Here is a 27946-nt window from a genome sequence, read left to right on the forward strand (position 1 = left end):
GTGAAATGTCTTAGATTCGATTCTCGCCAAAGGTGAATTTGAACTACATTATAGCTAGCCCATTATGAGGCTAAGCCCACTCCCTCCCTTTTAGTGTAGATAATATTGTTTGTTAAAAAAAAAAATTATAAATTTTTATTGTGACAACTTCAAAACTAATACTCACAGATTTCTAGTTTAGAAATCAAAACTCAAAAACAAATTGTGCCAAATCTTAAGAACATTAAAGAAAAATTAGACTCTGCTGAAATAATTAAAAAAAAATTCCAATAATAAAATTTGGCTTCAAAGTTCAACCCAGAATCTGTGCTGGTAGATAATATATATATTAACTAGTAATAGCGTTAGATATACAAAATTCAGAATGTGAATAGAGATGGATAGAACTTGTATTCTCCAATGGAGAATGTACATGTTCTCACTTTTGCGAATAATGTACTTTCAACGTATAAATTCATATTTAAAATCGTTGAATTCTTTAAGCATTATTTGAGTATCATCTCACAAACAATTCATTCGAATGGTAGATCATTCTTGTTCCATACAATTAGATGCATATATGATCTTCGATTTGAATAACTTTTTATAAAGATGATGTACAAATAAAAATTAAAAAAAATTAAACGATTTCATAAAATATAGTTGGTGAAAACACGTTATTTGTAAGTAGTTTTAATATGTGCACTCCTCCAAATATTATCCACAACAATAACAACAACAACAAAACCTTTTTTGAACAAACAATATTATATACACTAAGGGGGAGGGGGTGAGCTTAGCCTCACAATGGTTGATAATAATGTGGTTCAAATTCGTTTTTGTCGAGAATCAAACCTAAAACCTCTCATTTACAAGTGAAGAGGAATATCACTTTACTGTAGTACTAATTAGCTATTTTCCAATAAAATTAGCTTCCATTAATGTGAATTATATTAGAATAATTGGGGTTTTTATCCTTCTAGTTGTTAATTATTAGGTCCTTGCAATTAGGGAAAGGAAGGGTCTTGGCAATTTTAGAGTGTCTCAAGATTTGAAGACTTGACTTGGCGGAGGAATCTAATGGTTGCCATGTCGGTGTCCACTGGATCCTCAATCAGCATCACCACAATAATATATGCAGCCATCACCTCCAGTTTAGGTGTAATACGTACGAACATAATAGTTTCTAAAAAGAGAAATTTTAAGTCGTAATCAGGTTTATGCTAAACAAAAAGATTGCGATCTTCAGGTTCAAAATTCAGTGATGATTCTGGCTGGCTATATATTTGCACCATCATGCATGTACGGAATAAATATTATTGATGGTTTTACAGCCGATTGGTACATACACGGCTGCCATTGAATTAAAATGAATATTGACCTAGTATTTCGCTTTTTCTTTTCTTTATGATTACAACAGTTTGGGATAGAAAATTTGTGCCCAAACTAGCAAATTTTCAAAAGTTGTAAGAATCAAATTTGTCTTCAAGTAGGTGATGGTTGCAAATGAAATGAAGGATGTTACTTTAAAAAAGTAGTTCTAAAAGTTTAAAAGTGATTTATTTTAATTGCTAAGATTTATTGCTCAATTGCAGTTGCTTCGACTATTGAGGGTAGTACCATGAGAAAGATTTTCACAAGAGTTAGAACAAGAAACAACATAAGTGGCAGGTGGCTCAATAAAAGTTTGGATGTGGATAGATTTAATACCACATTCACACTACTACGAAACCATTTATTAGTGTCGCTATGATAACCGACAAGAAAGGTATATTACTGTCGGATTTTAAGCAAAATCCGATAGAAAATGGATGCAGTGGCGAATATAATAAACGACAGAATTGTCAGCGTCAATAAATGAATTTTCTGATAGAAAATACTCTAAAACCGACAGAAATTGTGTCAGATATAACCGACAGAGAATATATTAATAATAAATAAGTAAGAGCATCTTTGTCGGCTAAAACTGACAGAAAAATACTAAAATCGACAAAACTTGTGTCGGATATAACCGACAGAGAATTTACTAATAAGAATAAATAAAAGCATTCTTGTCGGATAAAACCGACAGAAAATATATTAATAATAAAAAAAATATAAACCACTTTCTGCATTTTCCATATTCACTGCACTTTCTGCATTTTCCATATCCCCTGCATTTACTGCATTTTCCATATTCAACCTATGTTTCAAATCATTCCTCTCTGATGACAACATGTTTGACGGGGGAAGAATTTGTATGGGCACAACAAAACTATCACGGTTACTAGAATTTGCATTAAGGACTATTTATCTTAAACAACATCCATTATTGTTTGCTTCTTACCATTATCTTAAATAATTTTGCTTGAACTCATGTCTAGCACATGCATATACCTTGAGTAGCAATTTTCCTCCTCTTCCTCCTATACTTCGTGGCCTTGCTGGCCATATTTGAGGTGTCTCGAGCAGCATCAGCACCATAATGTTGTGCTAACCGTTTTGAGCGATGACATCCGCTCGTAGCACCACCACCAACAGCATCCAATCCATTGAAACAAACAACTCAAAATTATTCAAGTTTTTCAATCACCTCTCGGCCGGGTAACTACTAACTACTAACAAATTCTAGCAAGTTTAAATTCGTACCCACAGTTCCCCATATGAGAGAGAGAGAGAGAGAGAGAGAGAGAGAGAGAGAGAGAGAGAGTTACCTTCTTCTTGTCCGACAAAGGCTCTCAATTGCAAGTGTTGAACTGGAAGTAAATGAGGAGACAAGAGAAGGAAAAGGAAATGAGGAGAGGAGAAAAGGGGGAAGGGAGAAGGCACCGGCGCAAAGAAGAGATGTAGGGGTTTTATTTTGAAAAATTTCTTTATTGTTGGTTAAAACCGACAGAAACATTTTTTAAAATATAAACTGACAGAAAAATTTTCATTACTGTCGGTTATAAAAGATAGAAAAAAAATGGCGGCAAAACCCCCCCCCAAATTCCCTCCCAAAATTTTAATTCCCCCCCCCCCCCCAAATTTTGTTACGATTTAAAAAAATAAAATAATAATTGTTTGGTTTAATAAATAAATAAATAATATGTATTTAAATAGAATACATTTTTAAAAATTAAATAAATAATTGTTTGGTTTAATAGATAATAACCTACGTAAAATATGCAATAAAGAAAGAAAGAGATAATTGTACAATGAAAATGTCATCACACAAACTAAATATTGTCTAATCAATACCTGAAAGATATAAAAAATTTAGCACAAATTACTTTTCCCACTTAAAAATCTAGGCAAATTTAATAGAGATATGCATTATACGAAACTAGTTTTAATGATTGAACCGTCAAACTTGTTTGTTGATACTACAAGATCGCATATGTAAAAAATCCTAAAAAAAAAACATTAAGAGATTAGGTAACGGAACAAAAGTTTTCGACGGTTATAAGCGAAAAATCACAATTTAACGGTTATTTTAGCTTCAGTTTTGATGATTTTTTTACAGCTACACTCCTCGACCCTATAAGAATGCAATGAATGAATTCGATCTTCAATTTAAAATATTTGCACTAGTGGATACCACAAAATCTTATTTTATACTTAATGGAAGTATAATATTAACTGTAAGTGTTTGTTTAATCTACCGTTTTGACGCGATATGCATTCTACGAAACGTTTTTTAACTATCCAACCGTCAAACTTATTTGCATACATTATGAGATTGCATACGTAAAAAATCGTAAAAAACAAACATTCAGAGATTACGTAACGGAACCAAAGTTTTTGACAGTTATAAACGAAAAATCACAATTTAATGGTTATTTTAACTCCCATTTTAATGATGTTTTATAGCCACACTCCTCGACCCCATAAGAATGCGATGAATAAATTTGATCTTCAATTTAAAATATTTACACTAGTGGATACAACAAAATTTTATTTTTATACTTAATGGAAGTATAACATTAACTCTTAAGTGTTTATTTAATCTACTGTTTTGACGCGATACACATTTTACGAAAAAAATTTCAATGATCTAACCGTCAAACTTGTTTGTACATACTCCGAGATCGCATACGTAAAAAATCACAAAAAAAAAACATTAAGAGATTAGGTAACATAACAAAAGTTTTCGATAGTTATAAACAAAAAATCACAATTTAACGTTATTTTAGCTCCGATTTTGATGATTTTTTACAGCTACACTCCTCGACCCTATAAGAATGCATTGAACGAATTTGATCTTCAATTTAAAATATTTACACTAGTGGATACCACAAAATCTTACTTTATACTTGATGGAAGTGTGATATTAACTTTAAGTGTTTGTTTAATTTAACATTTTGACGCGAAATGCATTCTACGCAACTTTTTTCAACGATCCAACCATCAAAATTATTTGTACACACTCCTAGATTGCATACATAAAAAATTGTAAAAAAACAAACATTCAGAGATTACGTATCGGAACAAATTTTTTCGATGGTTATAAACGAAAAATCACAATTTAACGGTTATTTTGACTTTGATTTTAATGATTATTTACAGCTACACTCCTCGACCCTATAAGAATGCAATGAATAAATTTGATCTTCAATTTAAAATATTTATACTATTTTATACTTAATGGAAGTATAACATTAACTCTTAAGTGTTTATTTAATCTATTGTTTTGACGCGATACACATTTTACGAAACTTTTTTCAATGATCTAACCGTTAAACTTGTTTGTACGCACTCCGAGATCACGTACATAAAACATCACAAAAAACAAACATTCAGGGATTAGGTAAAAGAACAAAAGTTTTCGACAGTTATAAAAAAAAAATCACAATTTAACGGTTATTTTAGTTCCAATTTTAATGATTTTTTTATAGCTACACTCCTCGACCATATAAGAATGCATTGAACGAATTAAATCTTCAATTTAAAATATTTAGACTAGTGGATACCACAAAATCTTATTTTATACTTGATGTGTCTGATACCGATTACATTGCATCTATATGTGAAAATATAAAGCCTTATCTCTAAACAGAAAATTTAATTTTTTTATATTTTTAATTTTTTAGTTATCTGTAATCTTAATCTAGAAGCTGATACTTTAATTTTTTTTATATTTTTTAAATTATCTATTATCTTATTCTGGACCATGAGAGTTGTACAAACTGTAGGTTCTCCGATTTAGTGAGTAATAAAGTAAAATTATTTGAAGGATTTACACATAAAAAGATTTTGGAGACTTTTATACTTTCAGGTTTGGATTACATATTGAAAAGGAGATTGAAAAGAAAACAACTTGTGAAAATGCGGTTATTTAAGATAAATTTAAGAAAAATATTTTGATACTTTACATATCAAATTGTGTATGATCTCCAATTCGATATATCTCAATGTTGTTTAATTTATATGATGTATGAAAAATATATCAAGATCGGCAACATTGATCTTGAGTTTATATAGTAGTTTAGGAAATTGGAAAGTTTGGGGATGTAAATGAGAGATGGTCAGGGAGGAGAAGCCAATCAAGAACAAAAAGAAAAAAGCGAAAACTGTGTATGATTATCGTTTGAAGGGAAATGACGGAAAGGACTATAGGTCTTGCAGATTAGTATCCCACAGGGCCATGAGTGAAAAAAGATAATAATTAAATCATGTGTTTATATATTTATTTTTAATCAATATAACATTTTAAAATAATAAAATAGTCAATTTCTGTCGGTTATAACCGTCAGAATACTAAAATAATAACCGTCAGAAATTAAAATAATAAAATAGTCAATTTATGTCGGTTATAATTGCTACCATTAACTTAAAAACCACCGGAATATGTTACAAAAATAAAAATAAAAGAATTAAAAAATATTGGCAGTTATAATAATTTTATGGCGGTTACATCCGACACTAAATATCCGCTAGGAATTTATGTCAGATATAACCGATAGGATTTCATTGTTATCCGTCATTAACTGAATAATGTGTCAGATATCTTTTATCCGACATAATGACTTATTAAATTGCCACCATCATCCAACACCTAAAAGCTAATATTGTAGTAGTGTCAAAATGGACCACATCAATCTTCTACATAAAAAGGTAATTTCCTATTAATATTACCAAAATCGTTGAAGAAAATCTACACTTACTGATAACGCTTTATGCAGCGGCAAAAGTTAATTATGTCTATGAATTCTGATACAGGTTCGATCTCTACTAATTCTCCTTCCTCAACGACTTACTATTTAACCCATACGTTATCTCTTTACTAAGAAATCTAAACACCTAAATAGGTCTTGAGCGTGGTGCATCATGTACAATTGATATAGATCAAATAACAGAATGATCGAATGTCAAATTGAAAGGTGGAAAGATAACAGAAGAATGTTTTGCTGATTTGAACTCTAATGTCCGATTTGGGCTCATGACTTGCCGTTGCAAAGAGAACAATGTCATTAGTTCAACTCATAATTCTAAAATTTTAAGATGTTTGTGGGATTTATCTATTTGTTTAATTCTTTTCCTATTCGAACTCCTAGAAAAAGCTATGGTTAAGAGACATTATACCTTTAGGGTGCTAGGGTTTGTTATTTTTGGTGTTATCAATCAATAAACTTCAATTTTTTTTTCATATTCTCTGGTGAATTCCAATTTACTTGTGTTTGGATTAAAAGTTAACTTTGGGCTCAAGAAAGGAGCTGGCCCAAAAGGAGGCCCGAAAGGGAAGATAGCCGAAGCCCAGTCAAAGCCCAGAAGGCATAAAGGGCCTTTTCTGACTTGGTGCAGCTCATGAAAGATCACTTGCTTACCTACCCAAGGGCCAAGTGGTATAGACTGATCAGCTACACAGCCCATAAAGTACTTTATGATGGCAGTACATGTAAAAAAGCCGATGAGTCATCACCCTCAAACCGCATTCGGGCAAGGCTGCTGCTACAGGAAGCCAAGCCGAGTTGTCTATATAAGAAGAAAGAAAAACCAGGAATAAGGACACTCAATCAAACAAACAAATGCAAGCACAAACTCTGCTCAGAGCCAGATTTTCCTTCAAAACAAAGCTGTAGTCAGCCTTCATCCCTTTCGGGACAAGCCTTCATCCCTCTTGGGATAACCCTCTTTTCAACCCTTTGTAATAGCTCTGCTACCTTGTTCAACCTTGCTGTAGTATCGATTCATCTTTTGTAATCTCTCTCTCTATCCCTCTAAGCTTTCAGACCTTTGACAAAACTACAAAGATAGGAACCTGCAAGACGAGCAACATTACCCGATAAGGTTTAACCTTGCCCGACCTTCTTTGCTTTGTTTTTGTCTTTTCAATATGTTGTATACTTCCAGTTATATGCAAGTTATTTCTAGCAATATGACTATTAAAAGGCTTTCTCAGTACTTGAATCCGATTTGAATATATCGTCAGTGTTCAAACCAGATCCAAGTCCTAAGCTCTCGGGCATGTAAATCTGATCAGTTAAAAGTCCTTGGCCTCAAGGCATAAAAAAAGAACCTTATGTGGACTTAACTCATCCACGACAGTCCTTGATAAACGAGAAGTCCGAAGTTACTTGGGGCGCAAGTAATCGACCTACCCTCTAGTTTTCTTTCTATTATCTTACAATTACCATAGAACGCTTGAGTATGGAATGGATTCTGATGGAAAGCCTCAAGGCCTACACCTAAGGCCCCACAAAGGCATCCATTTGGATTCATTCCGTTCTGTGATCTAGAGAGTTTGAGTATAAGAATGAACTCTGATGGGAAGCCTCAAGGCCTACACCTAAGGCCCCATAAAGGCACCTATTTGGGTTCATTCTACTTCTTGGACTCGGGTAATCAGAAGTATAATAGTTAGAAAACTCCGGCAATCACGAGAACAAATATGATGTGTTCGAGCACCGGTTTAGTTATTGATGGGAAGCCTCAAGGCCTACACCTAAGGCCCCACAAAGGCACCTGTTATAACTAACACGGTTTCTTGGATACATACATATATGCAACTAAAACGCGACATCCATTTTACATCTGCCATGCTAAAGATGGCAGTGGCACACCTGAGCACCTAAATGTTAACCTTGATTGTGAGCCTCAAGGCCTACACCTAAGGCCCCACAAAGGCACCTCTCAAAGTTAACGTTGTCCTTCTCTTTCAGCCTTACCCGACGAGCCTTGCCCGAAGAGTCTTGACCGACGAGACTTGCCCGACTAGACTTGCCCGACAACGCCCGACAGCGAAGCAGAAGCCCGACAGCAGCCCTCAACCGGCGCCAACCTCCAGGGGAGCTGTGTGCTCGTCGGCCAGGACAGATGTGATAAAGTACATGTTGTCAAAGCCAATGCTCACAGGAAGGATTGGGAAATGGATTCTAGCTTTATCGAAATTCAGTTTTTAGTACGTACCCCAAAGGGTAGTCAAAGGTCAAGCAATTGCCGACTTCCTAACCGAGCATCAAGAATCTCCAAGTGAGGTGATCAATATCCCGGGAAGCTTAGATGTTACTAGCATTTGGATCCCGCCGAGAAAAGATATTTCGAGCAAAGAAGATTGGGTCCAGCAAGAGATAAGAAGAGTAGCTGGTCTCTGGATCACTCCTTGGAAGTTGTATTTCGATGGATCCCACACTCAGAAGGCTTCAGGAGCGGGAATTGTAATTGTAAACCCTCAGGGAGTTTATCATTATTATTCATTTCTCTTGGACTACCAAAGGAATACTAATAATCGGGCAGAGTATGATGACTTAATTATTGGTCTGGAAATCTTTATGGATCTGGGGGCAGTAGAGGTAGAGGTCTTTGGGGATTCAGAGTTGGTAATAAACCAGTTAAATGGGGAGTTCAAGTGCAGACATATTACCATGGCGGGGTATTACTTGGCAGCTATGCAATTATTGAATTTCTGGGATTATGAGATATCGGTCAATCATGTTCCCAGGGAATCCAATTTAGCGGCCAACGAGATGGCACAACTAGCCTCAGGAATGCCAATACAGGAGAGGAAATATGGGGTAGATGTCGAGATCCAAAGGAGAAACCTTCCTTCCATCTTAGAAAGGGGATTCAGTTTAGATATAATGGTGCTAGAGGCCGAGATAGAAGATTGGAGGTCACCTATCATTCATCATTTGAATGATCCTTCCTCGCCTACAAGCAAGAAGGATAGACAACAAGCAACCAAGTATGTCTTATGGGCGAAGAACTTGCTAAGAAAAACTCCAGATGGGTTACTGTTGAAATGCTTGGGCCAAGAAGAATCCATAAGGGTAATGGCCGAAGTACATGAAGGAGTATGTGGAGCACATCAGGCCGGAACGAAGATGAGATGGTTGCTTAGGAGGTATGGTTATTTCTGGCCCGACATGGAAAAAGATTACAAGTCTTATGCTTGAGGTTGTGAAGAATGTCAGAGGCACGGACCTCTTCAGCATATGCCCTCGGTACCTTTAAATCCAGTGGTCAAGCCTTGGCCCTTAAGAGGGTGGGCGATGGACTTCATCGGGCAAATCTATCCAGCTTCTAGCAAAGGGCATACCTTTATAATTGTAGCAACAGATTACTTCACCAAGTGGGTGGAAGCATCAGCAGTAAAATCCATAACTTCAGCCACAGTCAAGAATTTTATCGAGACCAAGATTCTGCACAGATATGGGGTGCCCGAAACCATAGTAACGGATCGTGGGCCATCTTTTATTTCAAAAGAAGTTGAGGAATTCGCAAGTAAGTACAAAATAAAGATGATCCAGTCCAGTCCGTACTACCCGCAATCAAATGGCCAGGCAGAAGCCAGCAACAAGATCCTGGTCAACATTATCAAAAGGATGGTGATCGATAGCCCAGAAAAATGGCATGAAAATCTGGGGAACACTTTGTGGGCATACAGAACTTCTAAGAGAGCAGGAACATGGACAACTCCTTATGCTTTAACTTTCGGGCAAGATGCAGTGCTCCCCGTGGAAATCAATGTGAGTTCTTTAAGAATTCAAAATCAATTTGGATTGCATAGTGAAGAGTATGTCGAAGCCATGTGTCAAGGAATTGAAGACTTAGATGCTGCCCGAATTGAAGCTTTGAACCAGATTCAAGAAGGAAAACGAGCCGTTGCCCGAGCTTATAACAAAAAGGTGAAGATGAAATCCTTCAAGGAGGGAGATTTAGTATGGAAGACAGTCCTCCTTCTAGGAGCTCAGCTCAGGGGCTTTGGAAAATGGAGCCCAACATGGGAAGGTCCTTTCATTATTAGTCGCGTTTTGGATAGAGGGGGATACTACTTGGCGGACCTTGAGGGAAACAGGCATAAACATCCCATTAATGTTAGATTCTTAAAGAAATATTGTCCTACATTGTGGGATGTCAGAAACTATTATATCGAAGAAGATGCAAGGTAAAGCAAGCTTCGGGATATCAATGTGCAGTGTATATTTATCAATCATTCAAGAAGATGGAAAGACAAGAGTTGCTGAGATAATATATATTTCATTTCGACAAATTGATGAAATTTACAAAAGGTTCTAAGCCAACGCATTACAGTCAATTCTCTTTCTGGATGCAATGGGATCTTCAGCTGATTTTCCGATGTCTTCATGGATGGAACCCGATTAGATGATTGGGTTATGCGGCCAACATGGGCCTGGTAGAGGATCCTCAGACAGGACCATCGCCGTAGGTGATGGTTAAGCCCGATTTATCACCGCAACAAGCGGGAAGACGAGCCTGCGAGAGGAAACCGTCTGACCAAGGGTGTTGGAGATAGTGGGGTGTTCGACCAAGGGTGTTGGAGATAGTAATCTTTTGATGAAAGCCCTTGCTCAGTTTCTGAAACGCTCAAAGATGATGAAGGAGAAGGCTGAAGAGGATTTGATGGCTTGACAGAAGAGATTTCGAGCCAGAATTTATAGAGCCCTAGGGGATAGTTCAAAGGTCGTGAAAAGAGCAAGGGGTACGGGGTTGCCTTCATCCTGTCTAGAAAACACGAAGTTCCAAAAGATTGAGATACACGCATGCATATATTCAATCAATGATGGCGCCTGGGATTCCAACCTTAGCATTGATTGAAGGGGGCACTGTTTGGATTAAAAGTTAACTTTGGGCTCAAGAAAAGAGCTGGCCCAAAAGGAGGCCCGAAAGGGAAGATAGCCGAAGCCCAGTCTAAGCCCAGAAGGCAGAAAGGGCATTTTCTGACTTGGTGCAGCTCATGAAAGACCACTTGCTTAAATACCCAAGGGCCAAGTGGTATAGACTGATCAGCTACACAGCCCATAAAGTACTTTATGATGGCAATACATGTAAAAAAGCCGATGAGTCATCACCCTCAAACCGCATTCGGGCAAGGCTGCTGCTACAGGAAGCCAAGCCGAGTTGTCTATATAAGAAGAAAGAAAAACCAGGAATAAGGACACTCAATCAAACAAACAAATGCAAGCACAAACTCTGTTCAGAGCCAGATTTGCCTTCAAAACAAAGCTGTAGTCAGCCTTCATCCCTTTCGGGACAAGCCTTCATCCCTCTCGGGATAACCCTTTTTTCAACCCTTTGTAATAGCTATGTGATCGGATCATATTTATATATATTTTTACTTCGAATTCACTCGTCTTTTCTTAGTTAGTTCCTTATATTTTTGAGCTATTTACGTTATTTTTGTGTTTATAGGATTTGTTATGCAAAGAAAATAAAAATAGAACAAATGAAATTTTATGTAATAAATTCGTCAAAACTGTCTGTGTAGATCAGCTTTTAAATTAAATTAAAAAAAATATATATATAATAATGATAAATCATGATGATGTTTGAAACATCATCATGATGGTTTTGTTTTGTAGAAGAAAAGAAAGGAACGGATGGAGAAGAAGAAAAGAAAGGAATAAAAAAAGAAAAGAAGGAATAAAAAAATTAAAAGAAGAATAAGTGAGTCCACACATGAGGGATCCAAAGAAAGATATACGAAAGAAGAAGAAAAAGGAGAATCCAAGGCGTGAAAGGGATAGAGGCGGGAGACAGAGAAGACTTGAAAAAGTGGGAAATAAAATAATAAGATAGAGAGGAGAAAGCAGATGGCAGAGACGAAATTGGGGGGGGGGGGGAGAGATGGAGCTGCCTTTGGCAGCACGGGGTCAGAGAGGATAGAGATACGTGAGGGAAGCAAATAAGAAAGAAGAAAGAAAAAAAAGTGAGGGACTGACAGAAAAGCAGAGGGCTGCCCTTTGGGCAGCGTGAGGCTGCGCAGAAATAAAAGGGACAGTGCGGCATGGCAGGAGAGAAGTGACGCAGGGAGTGAGGGCAGAAGCACAGAAACGCAGCAGATCTTATTCTCTCGGTTAAATCTTTCCAACTTATGATTAATTTTTTGTTTAATTTTAGAATAATGTGTAGCTAAATTTATTTTGGCTAGAGGTTAATTCAAAGCCATGAATATATTTGTAATATGAATTGATTACCTTCGGTTGTGATTTCATAAGTTGTGATTTCAATTTACTTATCCGTTCGTATAAAAACTGATTTGTGTATGTTGGTTGAGAGTGCACGCTTAATTTACATGCATGAATTTGATGCTAGAATATAAGTGAATTTCACCTAATCGTTATGAACTTATTTTCACAAGTAGTAAAGGTTGCTAGTCACAATCACGTTAAGTAAATTCTTGGCAAGAGTATCATGCTTTTCATAGTTACGAATGCATCGTCAATGCTTATAGTTTTCACAAAGTTTAATGATCTTTGATTGTATCTCTATTGTGCTTTTCACGTAGGGGACTTTTGAAGAATGTTTTGAATTGTTGTATGCGTTTTCCCGTCCAATTCAATAACTTAAGGAAAACTTGAAGATTAAAAAAGTGCTGTTCACGGTTAATCTGGAGTATTGAGATTCACAATTTATTGAAAGAACAACTGAAAATCAATTTAGGTTGCATATGTGTCATGTGTGGAGAAGAACCCTCTAGCTAGTCCGTCATTTATCATTTTTACCTTAATTTTATGTTTTGTCAATTCTGTAATTTAATTAAGTTTAATTTACTTTTCATCAAAACCAAACACCTATCCATTATTAAATTATTTTATTTATTTAGTTTTCTTTATTGTTAGTCTTTTAATTTAATTTCCGTCCATTTCAGTTCCTAGTGTTTAATTTGATTGTTTTCATTATTTTGAGTTATCCTAAGTGTGTTTCGAGTTATTAGAGTTTTTAGCCTAGTTTTGTGTCCTTGAGTCTTATTTAATATTTTTAAATTAATTTAGAATAGATTAGCAATCCCTCCTAATCCCCGGCCTAGAACGATACCCTACTTACATCCATACTACAATTGTCAAAAAGAGGGTTTAATTTGTGTGTCAAGAAATTCTCACATCAAATTTTGGCGCCGTTGCCGGGGATTAGTAACTTTGCTAATCCTTTTATTTTTGTTTTTGTTTATGTTTATATTGGTGTTTGTGTATTTTACTTTTGATATTTGATTTATTTTTCTTTCTTTGATTTTAGGCACAAATGGAGCTGAGGGAAATTTAAAGGAAAGATGCGTCCGGCTAAAGACGTTAAATCAAGCGCTTCTTGGGAGGCAACCCAAGCATTCAACGAAGGGAGACTTTGGAATCGCTAACCCAATCAGATTTGCATTTTTACACCCTTATCTTTACTGCTTTCATTTTGTTTTGTTTAGTTAGTTGTGTTATTTGTTTGATTTCTGTGAGTTTGTGTTATTTAGTTTAAGTATGGGGGAAGGTTAACCAAAGTCTTTCTACTTTAATTTACATAAAAAAAAAAAAAAAAAAAAAAATTTAAAAAAAATGATATAATAAAAAAAAAAAAAAAAAAAGATAAAATTTAAAATTAATGATAAAAAAAAAGTACATAAAAAAAAAAAAAATAAATAAATAAATAATAATAATAAAAAAAAGTACAAATATTTTACAATGATGTAAACTAATAGTATTCATTGGTCGGGTGGTGCTTCAGTAGTAGGCGGGGCTTCAGCAGTCGGCAGGACCACAGAAGGAGGAGGCGGCAGAGGTTGATCAGTTGGAGCTTCACTACGCGGTGCCGCTCCAGAAGACGAAGGCAGATGTTGTTGGAACAAACCCACAAACCTCCGATGATCAAGTAAAATTTGACCATCGGTGTCCTGCATCTGGTCAATCTTCCTCTTCATGCTGGTGGCATAGCTGTGTGCGAGCTTGTGCAATTCCTTATTCTCATGCTTGAGCCCTTTAATCTCTTGCTTGAGACTCTGTATTTCAGCCACCAAGGATTCAACGTGACGGGTTCGGGCATATAGGCGTTGGGCCATGTTGGATACGGAACCCGCACACTGCACACTGAGAGCCAGAGACTCCTTGACCGCCAATTCATCAGACCGCCTTGCGAGCAGTCTGTTATCTCTGGGAGTGACAAGGTTTCGGGCCACCACCGCAGCGGTCATGTCATTTTTCATCATCGAATCCCCCACGGTAAGGGGACCGGTAGGGGATATGAAGGATGGCCGCCATATGTTGTCTGGTGAAGGCGGAGCTGCCTCTTCACCAATGTTCAAGTCAAAACGACGATCAGAAGGGCCAGACATTTTTCAGAGGTGGTAAAGAAAGAAGAGAGTCGGAATGATCAAGATTAAACAAGTGCAAGAAGGGAGTGTTTACAGGAGGGTACTCAAGTGTGTTGTGGAACAAAATTAACGCCTCTATAAAAAGAAGAAATCAAAGAGGCGCTCCTCAGAGATGCGTCCTCTCGCAAATCGAAGAGTCGGGGCTCCTTTCTCAAAAGCCGGATTCTTTTCTCAAAAGAGGAGTTTCCGTTCTCAAAAGCCGGATTCTTTTCTCAAAAGAGGCGTTCATTTCTTAAAAGTTGGGCTTGCTCAGAAACCACGAGCCGAACCCCGGATTTCGCAAGATCAATTCGTCCAGACGTGTTGTCACCCGTCACACGCAAACTCAGCTCTGCGAAAATCACGGGCAGTCTGTCGAAGTGCCGATTCCAACCATCTGTCTCTCTCAGCCTAGTCAGCACTTGTCACATGCAACTGGCAGCTTTGCGGAAATTACGGGCAGCTTTGTCAGAAAGCGCGTAATTTGTATTCTTCACCCATCCACCGGCTGCCGACACTAAGTGAGAGAACAGTTCCGGTTGTGAAGACAAGTCCTATAAGTTTCTACCTTCGCCTTCCACAGCAAAAGCACACTCTCTCAGCACACCCTCTCAACACCTCTTCATCTCCGAAAATGCATTCCCAAAGAATCCTCTCGAGTCACTCTGTGTTCCTCATTCCTTGGGATACTCCTGCGAACAACCCATTCAAAGCAAAAGTATTTCATATCATAAAGGTTGAAAGCAAGAGTATCTCATATCATGCTTTCTCCATGTCCTTCTCCTTGTCTTTGTTTTCCGACAAGGAGAAAGAGAGCAATCAGCCAGCATTTGGTATCAATCTTCCGATCTGGAGCCAACTGCCTGGAACCCCTTCCTGATTGCTTACCTAGCCTTGCTCTCGAGTACTCATCTTCATCATTTTATGCTTTCTCTTCGTCTACCACATCTGCCTGGGGGACAGTAAGGGAAGTGAAAATGATACCTCGAAGCATGTGGAGACAATTCAGCTAGGGACAAGGAGAAAGAAAGCAAGAGGTGGGCACTTGGAAAGATTGAAGAAAGAAATAAGGACCAACACCTTTCCCTCGTGCCTGCCCGTTGTGCAGAAGAAACAAGCAGAGAAGAATGCAGCTTGCACAATCATCCCAGCGGAAGGAGTCCGAACTGAGGAACTAGAGAAGCTGCCACATCTGCTTGGAGAACAAATAAGGAACTGCAACATAACCAAAGAGCAAAGCTTCGCCGTACAATATCATAAAATCATCACTTGCAAGTGAAAAGCTAAGTGTCACCCTGTTCAAGAGGAAAGCTGTGGAAAGTCAACAAGCACGACCAATGATTACTTATTAGTTTTATTCATTATCTTTTATCGTAATTTTCAATTTTTCGTTTGCAATTTTTTTTTAATTAATTTTCTTGCGTACTTAACTGAATTATTTCTTTTCTTTGCAGGAACTTTTGGTTATTTCCACCCTTGAAGTTGATTGCAGAATTTTAGCTTGGGGGTCATCGCTTGATTTTACTGCAAATTAGGGAAGTTTTCAGTCCAATTGCTTTAATTTTTTTTTTTTTATTATTTTGTTTATTTTATTTATTTTTGCATTATAGTGTTTTCTGACATTGGGGACAATGTCAAGTTTAAGTGTGGGGGTAGAAATCTCCAGAATTTCATTTGTCTCTGTGTTGTTTTTTTTGTGTTCTTAATTAGTTTTGTTTTCTTTAAAAAAAAAAAAAAAATTAAAAAAAATTTCGGAAAATTTAAAAATCCAAAAATATTGTCTTGTTTCCCTTATTGTTTTGAATTAGATTTTTGTTAGTTTCCCGACCCAATGATATAATTAGATCAAATTTGAATCACGATTATCAAGAACTTAGTTAACATGTGTTTTATGAAATTCCTAATTCTCTTGTTAGTTTTGTACATGTTTGATCATCTTTGAAAAACCAAATGCACATAGCCTTGTTGATGTGAAACTAAAGTATGACTTAAAGCTTCATATGTGAATTTAGTGACCATATACATCCTATGTGAGTTTTTGAGCCGATTGAAAGTGTGTGCATTTTTCATACACTCCTATTCTTTCATGTGTGATGAACTTATGTGAGATACATCTCTAGAACTTGCGTAACGATCTTTCGAAATGTTTGTCATTGATTGCATGAACTTGGAAATGATAGAGGCATTAGGTTTACCACCATGGCCCAAATAACCATGTTTCCCAAAGAAAAATGATATCATTAGATTGCCAATTTGAGCCGTGTATGTTGAGCCTTTTATTTCTTATCACCAGATATGTCTACCCTTATACCTGAAACATTTTTCCTTACCCTTTCCAAGCGAGCAATGCGAAATTGTCTTATGAGAAACGTTTGTGAAGTACTTTGAAGGTGTTTGGCAAAAGAATAAGTGTGGGGGTATTTCATGTTTGTATAAAAAAAAAAAAAAGGGAAAAAAGAGAAGAAAAGAAAAAGAAAAAGAAAAATTGTACACAAAGAAAATAAAAAGTTGTTCAAGTTTCAGTTTAAGGGTATGGTTGGAGGTGCTAGAAGAATTGTTGGAGAGCTTGAGTTCTTATAAATCTAAAGAGAAAAATTGCTTGCAATGTAGCTTGGAATTTGTGTTTCCTATTCTTTCGTTTCAATAACCCTATCCCTAAGCCTCATTACATCCAATAAAAGTCCTCTTGATTTAAGTTTTGCAATTATGACTGTGGAGAAGTGATCTTTATGCAAGCTTATGGTAGAAATTTCACATTTGTTTCTTTGAGCGAAACACACTAAAACTAAACACATATGTGATTGAGTGTATATCCCGTGAGAAGGTTACTAGTTTGCATATGATGATTTTAAAAATAAAAACTTGAAATTGCATTAGCATGGCTATCTCACACACTACACTTCAAGGATGATTCAAAGATTACTGCTAATATTTGAATAAGGAAGATGAACTTGGATTAGTTCCTTGATGCTAGCTATGGTTCTTGATGATTTGTTTTCTTGAATGAAATTCTATGAGGGTCACATAGAGGGAAGCTAATGTTTTTCATGTTATTACTTTTTCATGTTTTCTTTGTTTTGCTCGAGGACTAGCAAAAGTTAAGTGTGAGGGTATTTGATCGGATCATATTTATATATATTTTTACTTCGAATTCACTCGTCTTTTCTTAGTTAGTTCCTTATATTTTTGAGCTATTTACGTTATTTTTGTGTTTATAGGATTTGTTATGCAAAGAAAATAAAAATAGAACAAATGAAATTTTATGTAATAAATTCGTCAAAACTGTCTGTGTAGATCAGCTTTTAAATTAAATTAAAAAAAATATATATATAATAATGATAAATCATGATGATGTTTGAAACATCATCATGATGGTTTTGTTTTGTAGAAGAAAAGAAAGGAACGGATGGAGAAGAAGAAAAGAAAGGAATAAAAAAAGAAAAGAAGGAATAAAAAAATTAAAAGAAGAATAAGTGAGTCCACACATGAGGGATCCAAAGAAAGATATACGAAAGAAGAAGAAAAAGGAGAATCCAAGGCGTGAAAGGGATAGAGGCGGGAGACAGAGAAGACTTGAAAAAGTGGGAAATAAAATAATAAGATAGAGAGGAGAAAGCAGCTGGCAGAGACGAAATTGGGGGGGGGGGAGAGATGGAGCTGCCTTTGGCAGCACGGGGTCAGAGAGGATAGAGATACGTGAGAGAAGCAAATAAGAAAGAAGAAAGAAAAAAAAGTGAGGGACTGACAGAAAAGCAGAGGGCTGCCCTTTGGGCAGCGTGAGGCTGCGCAGAAATAAAAGGGACAGTGCGGCATGGCAGGAGAGAAGTGACGCAGGGAGTGAGGGCAGAAGCACAGAAACGCAGCAGATCTTATTCTCTCGGTTAAATCTTTCCAACTTATGATTAATTTTTTGTTTAATTTTAGAATAATGTGTAGCTAAATTTATTTTGGCTAGAGGTTAATTCAAAGCCATGAATATATTTGTAATATGAATTGATTACCTTCGGTTGTGATTTCATAAGTTGTGATTTCAATTTACTTATCCGTTCGTATAAAAACTGATTTGTGTATGTTGGTTGAGAGTGCACGCTTAATTTACATGCATGAATTTGATGCTAGAATATAAGTGAATTTCACCTAATCGTTATGAACTTATTTTCACAAGTAGTAAAGGTTGCTAGTCACAATCACGTTAAGTAAATTCTTGGCAAGAGTATCATGCTTTTCATAGTTACGAATGCATCGTCAATGCTTATAGTTTTCACAAAGTTTAATGATCTTTGATTGTATCTCTATTGTGCTTTTCACGTAGGGGACTTTTGAAGAATGTTTTGAATTGTTGTATGCGTTTTCCCGTCCAATTCAATAACTTAAGGAAAACTTGAAGATTAAAAAAGTGCTGTTCACGGTTAATCTGGAGTATTGAGATTCACAATTTATTGAAAGAACAACTGAAAATCAATTTAGGTTGCATATGTGTCATGTGTGGAGAAGAACCCTCTAGCTAGTCCGTCATTTATCATTTTTACCTTAATTTTATGTTTTGTCAATTCTGTAATTTAATTAAGTTTAATTTACTTTTCATCAAAACCAAACACCTATCCATTATTAAATTATTTTATTTATTTAGTTTTCTTTATTGTTAGTCTTTTAATTTAATTTCCGTCCATTTCAGTTCCTAGTGTTTAATTTGATTGTTTTCATTATTTTGAGTTATCCTAAGTGTGTTTCGAGTTATTAGAGTTTTTAGCCTAGTTTTGTGTCCTTGAGTCTTATTTAATATTTTTAAATTAATTTAGAATAGATTAGCAATCCCTCCTAATCCCCGGCCTAGAACGATACCCTACTTACATCCATACTACAATTGTCAAAAAGAGGGTTTAATTTGTGTGTCAAGAAATTCTCACATCACTATGCTACCTTGTTCAACCTTGCTGTAGTATCGATTCATCTTTTGTAATCTCTCTCTCTCTATCCCTCTAAGCTTTCAGACCTTTGACAAAACTACAAAGATAGGAACCTGCAAGACGAGCAACCTTACCCGATAAGGTTTAACCTTGCCCGACCTTCTTTGCTTTGTTTTTGTCTTTTCAATATGTTGTATACTTCCAGTTATATGCAAGTTATTTCTAGCAATATGACTATTAAAAGGCTTTCTCAGTACTTGAATCCGATTTGAATATATCATCAGTGTTCAAACCAGATCCAAGTCCTAAGCCTTCGGGCATGTAAATCTGATCAGTTAAAAGTCCTTGGCCTCAAGGCATAAAAAAAGAACCTTATGTGGACTTAACCCATCCACGACAGTCCTTGATAAACGAGAAGTCCGAAGTTACTTGGGGCGCAAGTAATCGACCTACCCTCTAGTTTTCTTTCTATTATACTACGATTACCATAGAACGCTTGAGCATGGAATGGATTCTGATGGAAAGCCTCAAGGCTTACACCTAAGGCCCCACAAAGGCATCCATTTGGATTCATTCCGTTCTGCGATCTAGAGAGTTTGAGTATAAGAATGAACTCTGATGGGAAGCCTCAAGGCCTACACCTAAGGCCCCACAAAGGCACCTATTTGGGTTCATTCTACTTCTTGGACTCGGGTAATCAGAAGTATAATAGTTAGAAAACTCCGGCAATCACGAGAACAAATATGATGTGTTCGAGCACCGGTTTAGTTATTGATGGGAAGCCTCAAGGCCTACACCTAAGGCCCCACAAAGGCACCTGTTATAACTAACACGGTTTCTTGGATACATACATATATGCAACTAAAACGCGACATCCATTTTACATCTGCCATGCTAAAGATGGCAGTGGCACGCCTGAGCACCTAAATGTTAACCTTGATTGTGAGCCTCAAGGCCTACACCTAAGGCCCCACAAAGGCACCTCTCAAAGTTAACGTTGTCCTTCTCTTTCAGCCTTGCCCGACGAGCCTTGCCCGAATAGTCTTGCCCGACGAGACTTGCCCGATTAGACTTGCCCGACAATGCCCGACAGCGAAGCAGAAGCCCGACAGCAGCCCTCAACCGGCGCCAACCTCCAGGGGAGCTATGTGCTCGTCGGCCAGGAAACATCCCCGACGAAAATTCCTGACGCGAACAACTTGCTCTTAAGGTCATTGTTTAATGTCTTTTCTTTGTCATGATGTATTAAAAATTCGAGAGATTAAGTTAGGACCAATATTGACTTTGGATCAAATCTGTGTGTCCAAATTGATTCGTACGTTGTACTACAATAAGCACATCCTAGACCAGCCACTTTGACTGAAGGATAACATTACCATAATGCATGGCTGGATGCACCACACGATGCATGTGTATTTAATTGTTACAGGACATTGAACCTATATGTCTGACATGTACCTGTTTGGGTTAATATATAACTTTGAACTTCAAGGGAAGAAAGCTCAAAAGAGCTCAATAAAAGAGATTTTGCCCGAGGCCCAGAGTCAAGCCCAGATACCCATCTCGAGACAATATGACGGTTCCCCATTTAATGCAAAAGCTAGGTGTTTACAAGAGAAGTGACAACCAATGGAAATCCACCTACTCCCGGCCCAAAAGCACTATTTAAATGTCAGAATATGTAAAAATGCTGATGACTCACTACCTTTCAATTGCTTCTGGGTAAGAGTAGAAACAGTACAGTCGGGTTAATTCACCTATAAAAGGAGGAAGATGGCCCAAAGACAAGGACACTCAACCAATCAAACAAACATACAACTTGCCTCTCAGTCAAGCAAATATCCAGAAAGATGTGCTGTGTCCAAATTTTGCAACCTTTTAGCCTTGGACTTCGTTTAGAAAGACATCTTTTGTCTATGTAAAAGCTTTGCTACCTTCTCTAAATGATGTAGTATCGATTCTCTTGTGTAAACTCATTTACCACTCATCCTTCTTTTAGTACCCAACCTTTTGTAACTACAACAAAGAAGAGACCGCAAGACATTTAACTTTGCTTGACAAGGTGAAATCTTGCCCGCCTCTCTTCGTTTTGTCTTTCAATTAATAGATCTGGTGTTATAATCTATTCCCCATTATATATTCAAGTCATTTCCAGTCTTTCGATGATCCATAGTTCCATTAGTTCTCAGATCTGGTTAACTTAGTGGTTTTATTGTCATAAGAAGATTAAAAGTGAATTAAAGTTGATGACATAATAAGATTTGGACCTCTACCCTTTAAGCATGCAAGATAACGAACTAAAAGTCCTTGATCTCAAGGCATAGAAAATAACTTAATGTAGACTTAACCCATCTACGACAATCCTTTGATAACAAGAAGTCAGAATAACTTGGGTCGCAAGTAATCGACTTAAATACACTTGTTCTACATCTACCATATAGAGATGGCAATGGCATGCCTTAGCACTTAGTTAGTTTTGATTGCAAGCCTCAAGGCCTTCACCTAAGGCTCCACAAAGGCACTTTTCAGAACTAACCTTGTCCTCCTTTTGAAGCATCTTAGCAAGTCGGAGCCCGACAATCAACCAAAGTGCCAACTCCTCGGGGAGCTGTGTACTCGAGCCAGGGACCCCTCCCCGCAAGATTTCCTGACCGAACAGTACCTAAAAATATGAAAAGAAACTCACTATAAATTCGCTATATTTTTACATCTCTATCATTGGAAGTTAGCATTCTAAAATAGTCATAACTATGAACTGACTTCCTATATCGATCTTACTTCTGATCAACTACTTAGCTATGTAGTTCATACAACAAAGTGTGTGGATTAACACTTTGAAAAAGACAAACCTTACATCAACTCAAAAAGTAAATACTCTTGCTGACTACAAGGCGAGTATATAAGATCGACATAGTCGATCAATTTGGTGACATGCATACTTCTTAATTTACAATTCTTGAATCGCTTTGATGGTCGGTCGTATATGTCGTATTTTCTATAGTATAATCGCTTGATCCGTAGCATACTAAAAGATTTTAATCTTGTACTTGTGAGCGTATCACCTAATTATTGGCATATATTTTTCCTGTTTTTATTTTTTGTTTTTATGTAGCTAGTATGTCAATCATATAAGGATGTGAAAGGTTAATTGTATGTAGAAGAAGCTGCTAATCTTTCCTTGGCGTATTAGGCATAGTCTTTTTCAACCAAATAAAACGATAATTTATTTAGTATATATAGATCCAAAGTACAAGTGGACATCATGTAAATCTAAACGGTGAATGAAGACAAATTATGTAATGCATGCGTGTTGACTTAATGAGATGCCAAAGAAACACAAAAGTTTTGATTTCTAAGGTGCGAGAAAGGTAAAAGGAGAGCTACACAATCACCACCTTTTGTCCTTTACTACTTCTTGTTCCTCAATGTCTACTCTATCAAACTTTTTCCACAAAGTTGTTTATACAAGAAAGTAGCACATGTAGATGAATTTTTGAGGCTGGTTACAGAGGTACATATCATTCAGTGATAAGAATTTTATGCAAAATTTAACCATTACAAATATTTATTAGATTTTTATTGAAAAATTCAACTGTTGATTATATATTTAGATTACTCAGTGGCACGTAGAATGGGAAAACAATTAGAATGTTTAATCTCCTTTGCTTACAATTTAATCATGAAGGGAATTAATAATAGATAATTAATTAAGATTCTTCTGGAGTCGTGGCCATGTCATGGTTTTCATTCTTAGTATTTCTCTATTGCTGTAGAGATTAATAAGTGTCACGACTCTCTGTCAATGCAAATTATTGATTCCGTTTATTATCACGAGCTGAATTAATTATAAAACCACAAGAGCCAACAATAAACTAGAGTGCAATAATTTCTCCTTTCCATTTTCCAGGGAACCAAAAAAAAAAAAACACAGACAATAATCTTATAAAATTGTTAACGCTAATGATGACCTATGGTGGAATCTTCGATCCAAGTAATGTTAAATTAATAGGGCTTTGCTTCTTTGTTTGGTTCACTGTGGAAAGCAATGCGTAATAGTTGGTGGTTGCACTCGTGGTGTTTTCTCTCCCACAGAGCTTTTTGCAAACCGTGCACTTAAGGCGGTTTTTGGAGCGTTAGCTTGAATCGGCAGCTCATGCTGTCACTGGATTGCGAAAAGTGAATGTTCATGTTCACTGTACGTACGCCTGTACTGGTGATTTAAAATCATTTATCGTTCTTGCTGAGTTTGGATGGTTAACAGCGATCAATATATGCGTGCTGATAATCTTTGTTCGTTGTTCTTTTTGAAGTATTAATATGTATCAAATTAATGCCCTTTTTTAAATGGAGTACCCAAGGGAGGAAAAAATAAATACTCGGAGATTTTAACTTCAACATTTCGAACTTTTAAATTTGAAGCCATGTCACTTCATGTAAGATATTTAGGAGTCAAGCTAGGGTTTTGGCCACTTAATTTGGTCTCATGCATGTTTTTTTGGTGCTGGATTCTTTTAGGCATGCATGTATTAGGTCCCATATATATTGTTGCCATTTTTCATGTTTAAACTTTTTTCATTCCTTCAATCCCCCACCCACCACACTTCTATAAGTTAAATTTGGCTGTTAATGCCATACAATATTGGAAAGGAGGTGAGTCCAAGAACAAGAAAATGAATGGTCCAAACGTTTCCAACTTTTTACAATGATTTCACGCGCACTTCCTTTTCAAGTTGAGCAGCATGCATCCAGCCGATACAAACCCTAGCTACGGTAGTACACTAATAATTCAACGTCTTCGTCTGAGCTGGTCCACGATAATATTATAGCACTGCTTACGTAAGAACCCCACCAATACCTTATCAACCCCGAAATATCTATACATCTATATATCATGAGACCTTATTCGTCACAAAGAATCTCACATCTTGTAGTAGTAGCACTACCATGCACATGGGTTTGGACACCAAGCCAATGTTGGTCACCACTTTTATCACCTATAGCACTAGGTGTCCACAAATAGTGGTACTAGTACAGTAGTACTACTATATCAATTACTTGCAATCCATGACCCGTTTGCTTCCCCGGTTTTTTAATTACATATGCACGTACAGTTATTTATTTATTTATTTTTTCAATTTTTCTTCAATGGTACGTAGTATTAAGTGGATGATATGAAAAATGAATGATTGAAATTGAAAATAGAGAATCTAACCGTTGTGAAAAATTAAATCTGATGACTAAAACAAATGTAGCATTGAGTGCTACGTAGGATTAAAGTCACACTATTTCTTCTCTTTTTTCACCTCCATATTATCTTCTATTGATGATCGTGTCTGCGACTTCAAATTCAGGCCAAGAAAGTGCATGTTATTTCTTCAATTGAGCATTCTGGGATTTCAACCTGCAAAATATTAGAGGAGCATTTTGGATTCAACGTTTCAAATGGGGGAGCACTCCAAAATGTTGCCATTTCCTTCTTTAGTTATAAGACTAGATCAGACCGTCAGACGGCTAAATACATTGCACTTCAAATGGGCTGGACTTTTGGATTTGGGATAAATAACTGATCTGCAATAAGTCCATTATTTATGCTTTCATGTTGTTGGATATCTGATTCTTTATTAAATTGATAACTTAGCGAGTATGTGACCCGTAAATCACATGAAAAAGACTCTTGATTGTGCTCCAACTTCTCATAAATCGATGTTTTGTGTCCTAAAATAACAACATTCACCGTGTTTGGACTATAAACTGTGCAAGTGTACTAAACTTATACATCTAATCCAAATTCAGGTCCTAGTTATGACACATCATGAATTTAAAACAATATTAGACGATAGGTATTACATAATACAATTTTAAAAGGTTAAATTACAATTTAGCTCCTCAGGTTTGGGTGCAACTACAACTTAATATAACATCTTTAAAACATTTTAATTTCATACTCAAACTTGTATTTAGTTGCGATTTCATACATCGAAGAGTCAAATTGTCAATTTAATTGTTAAACAATGATATGGCAAATTGTGGGTCCCATATATTTGCTGACAAGATCATTTATCTATGCCATGTGTCAAAAAGGAATTAAATAAAATGTTTAATTATTTAATAATGTAATTTGTTCAACAAAAAAAAATATGTATATTTAAAATTTGAAAATCCCTCTGCCATCTCTCTTTGACTCCTATTGCAGCCCCACCTTGCCTGTAACATCCCACATTGCCCAGGGAAGTGGATCCTGTAAGCCTTATATGTATATTCTCATCTCTACCTAGTACGAGGCCTTTTGGAAGCTCACTGACTTCGGGTTCCATCGGAATTCTGAAGTTAAGCGAGTTTGCGAGAAAGCAATCCCAGAATGGGTGACCCATTGGGAAGTTCTCGTGTGAGTTCCCAGAAACAAAACCGTGAGGGCGTAGTCGGGGCCCAAAGCAGACAATATCGTGTTACGGTGGAGTCGAGCTCGGGATATGGTGGGGGCCTGGGCTGGGATGTGACAATTTGGTATCAGAGCTAATCCCTGGCCGGACGTGTGCCGACGAGGATGTCGGGCCTCTAAGGGGGTGGATTGTAACATCCGACATCGCCCAGGGGAGTGGATCCTGTAAGTCTTATATGTATATTCCCATCTCTACCTAGTACGAGGCTTTTTGGGAACTCACTGGCTTCGGGTTCCATCAGAACTCTGAAGTTAAGCGAGTTCGTGTGAGAGCAATCCCAGGATGGGTGACCCATTGGGAAATTCTCATGTAAGTTCCCAGAAACAAAATCGTGAGGGCATGGTCAGGGCTCAAAGCGGGTAATATCGTGCTATAATGGAGTCGAGCCCGAGATGTGGTGGGGGCCTGGGCTGGGATACGACATTGCCTTCTTTTTTTCTGCCATGGCATTCACAGTAACAGTAGATCCAACCTCGCCGTCTTCTCCCATCCTCAACCTCTCGCTAGCCAGAAGAGATGAGATCAAATCGTCGACTTCGCGCCACTCAACTCAAATCAAATTTGGGGTCTCCAATTTCATTCCGATCCAATGACAATAACTCAGGGTCGCTCCACAACTCGAACCACTCGTTGACACTGTAAAATATGAACCCCCAAAAAGTGTTTTCTTGGAATATATTAATTCGCCATCGAGTTCGACTTGGCAATTCCGCGGGTTTTGACCCAATTCGTCTGAAACCCCACTGCCTTCGGATGTTAATATTTTCTTGATGAGAATAATTTTGAGAATCTAATTGCTTGATTGCTTAAAGCAAGTCCATCGGGGACTTTTTAGGTCGGCACCCAGCTTAAAAAATGGACCAGTCTGCCTTGTTTTGCTCCACCCCAGCCTAATAGGCTGGCACCCAGCCCAAGCCAGGCAATAGGCCGACCCATAATCGATAGACCCAAGAGCCGGGCCATTTGAAGTCAGGCTTGTTAGTGTTACACACTCAAATGGGGGTGCGTCCCTGACAGGAAAAAAAGCATGTGGGGCTCGCTGTTGCAGTGCACCAATTTGCACCCGTGAGTGGCCACATGGCACGTTATAGCTGTTGGATTTCCAACGGTAAAAAAAATTTGAATTTAAAATCTAATGGCTAGTGACGTGGCATGATATAAGTCGTCCGATCCATAGATCAACGGTGCACGTTTTTCCCCTCAAAATAATTTTTTTTAAAAAGGCACAACGTTCAGAAATATGATCATTGGTCCACGTGTCAACATCTGGGCTGTTGGATTTCAATCTTTTTCAAATCCAACGGTCCAGATTAATTAAGTTAATAAAAATTGATTAAATTAAAAAAAATACAAAAAATTCTTTTAAAAATTTTATTATTTTTTCTATAAATACCTAACCATCATCTTCCACCTTACACCACATTTCAATATTTTCAACACTTTCAACCAAAGCTTTCATATATTTTTTTTTTTGTGGAAAAAAATGACTACGTGGAAGCTCATCGAAGATGTTACGTTGTGTGAATGCTGGGTTCAAACTACTCATAACCAGATTACGGGTAATGAGATGGATAAGCGAGAAATGTGGAGTAAAATTACGGAAGCGTTTTGCAATGTACATGGAAAGGGCACCAGAAGTGGTCAAGGTCTTCAAGGTCGTTGGAAAAAACTCAACGCATCCTTTATTTGTTGGGAAAACACTATCTCTCATGCTTTCGGTAATCTGTGTAATGGGACAAGTTTAGCGGATCAGGTGACAATGTTTTTATTTATTTATATGTATTCCACCGGCATCAATATTTTAATTTATTTTTTTGTGTTACACCTACATTTTATAGTACTGTATTCTCCCACATTTATAGACACTACAAGCACAAGCATTCTACAATGCGAAGAACCACAACAAATCATTCAACAAATGGTAATGTTGGCAAATTGTCAAAGATTACCCTAGATACAGAATTATGGCAATCGGTCCAAAAGTTGTCATGAATGACATGGGTCCACACAGTTCGCCAGAAGCAGACACGTCTAAACAAGAAGGCGACATATTTGAAGAGACGGAAGGGACGCCTGAAGAAGTGCCAGAG

The 27946-nt window shown here is 36.9% G+C and overlaps 1 protein-coding gene across 1 annotated transcript; it reads left to right on the forward strand.

Annotated features, from left to right (window-relative positions):
• The first annotated feature begins 5461 nt into the window (after positions 1–5461).
• Positions 5462–10328, forward strand: LOC139191818 (uncharacterized). The gene is made up of 3 exons (XM_070812841.1): positions 5462–5556; positions 8354–9280; positions 9587–10328. The coding sequence occupies exons 1-3, from the start codon at positions 5462–5464 to the stop codon at positions 10326–10328; spliced, it is 1764 nt and encodes a 587-aa protein (XP_070668942.1).
• Positions 10329–27946: the final 17618 nt, after the last annotated feature.

The sequence above is a fragment of the Malus domestica genome, chromosome 15, assembly GCF_042453785.1.
Source record: "Malus domestica chromosome 15, GDT2T_hap1".
NCBI lineage: Eukaryota > Viridiplantae > Streptophyta > Magnoliopsida > Rosales > Rosaceae > Malus > Malus domestica.

Coding starts and splice junctions, on each gene's coding strand:
- LOC139191818 (XM_070812841.1), top strand. CDS start 5,462: ATGGTCAGGGAGGAGAAGCCAATCAAGAACAAAAAGAAAAAAGCGAAA. Junction 5,557..8,353: donor AATGACGGAAAGGACTATAG/GTCTTGCAGATT, acceptor CGTACCCCAAAG/GGTAGTCAAAGGTCAAGCAA. Junction 9,281..9,586: donor ATGAGATGGTTGCTTAGGAG/GTATGGTTATTT, acceptor GATTCTGCACAG/ATATGGGGTGCCCGAAACCA.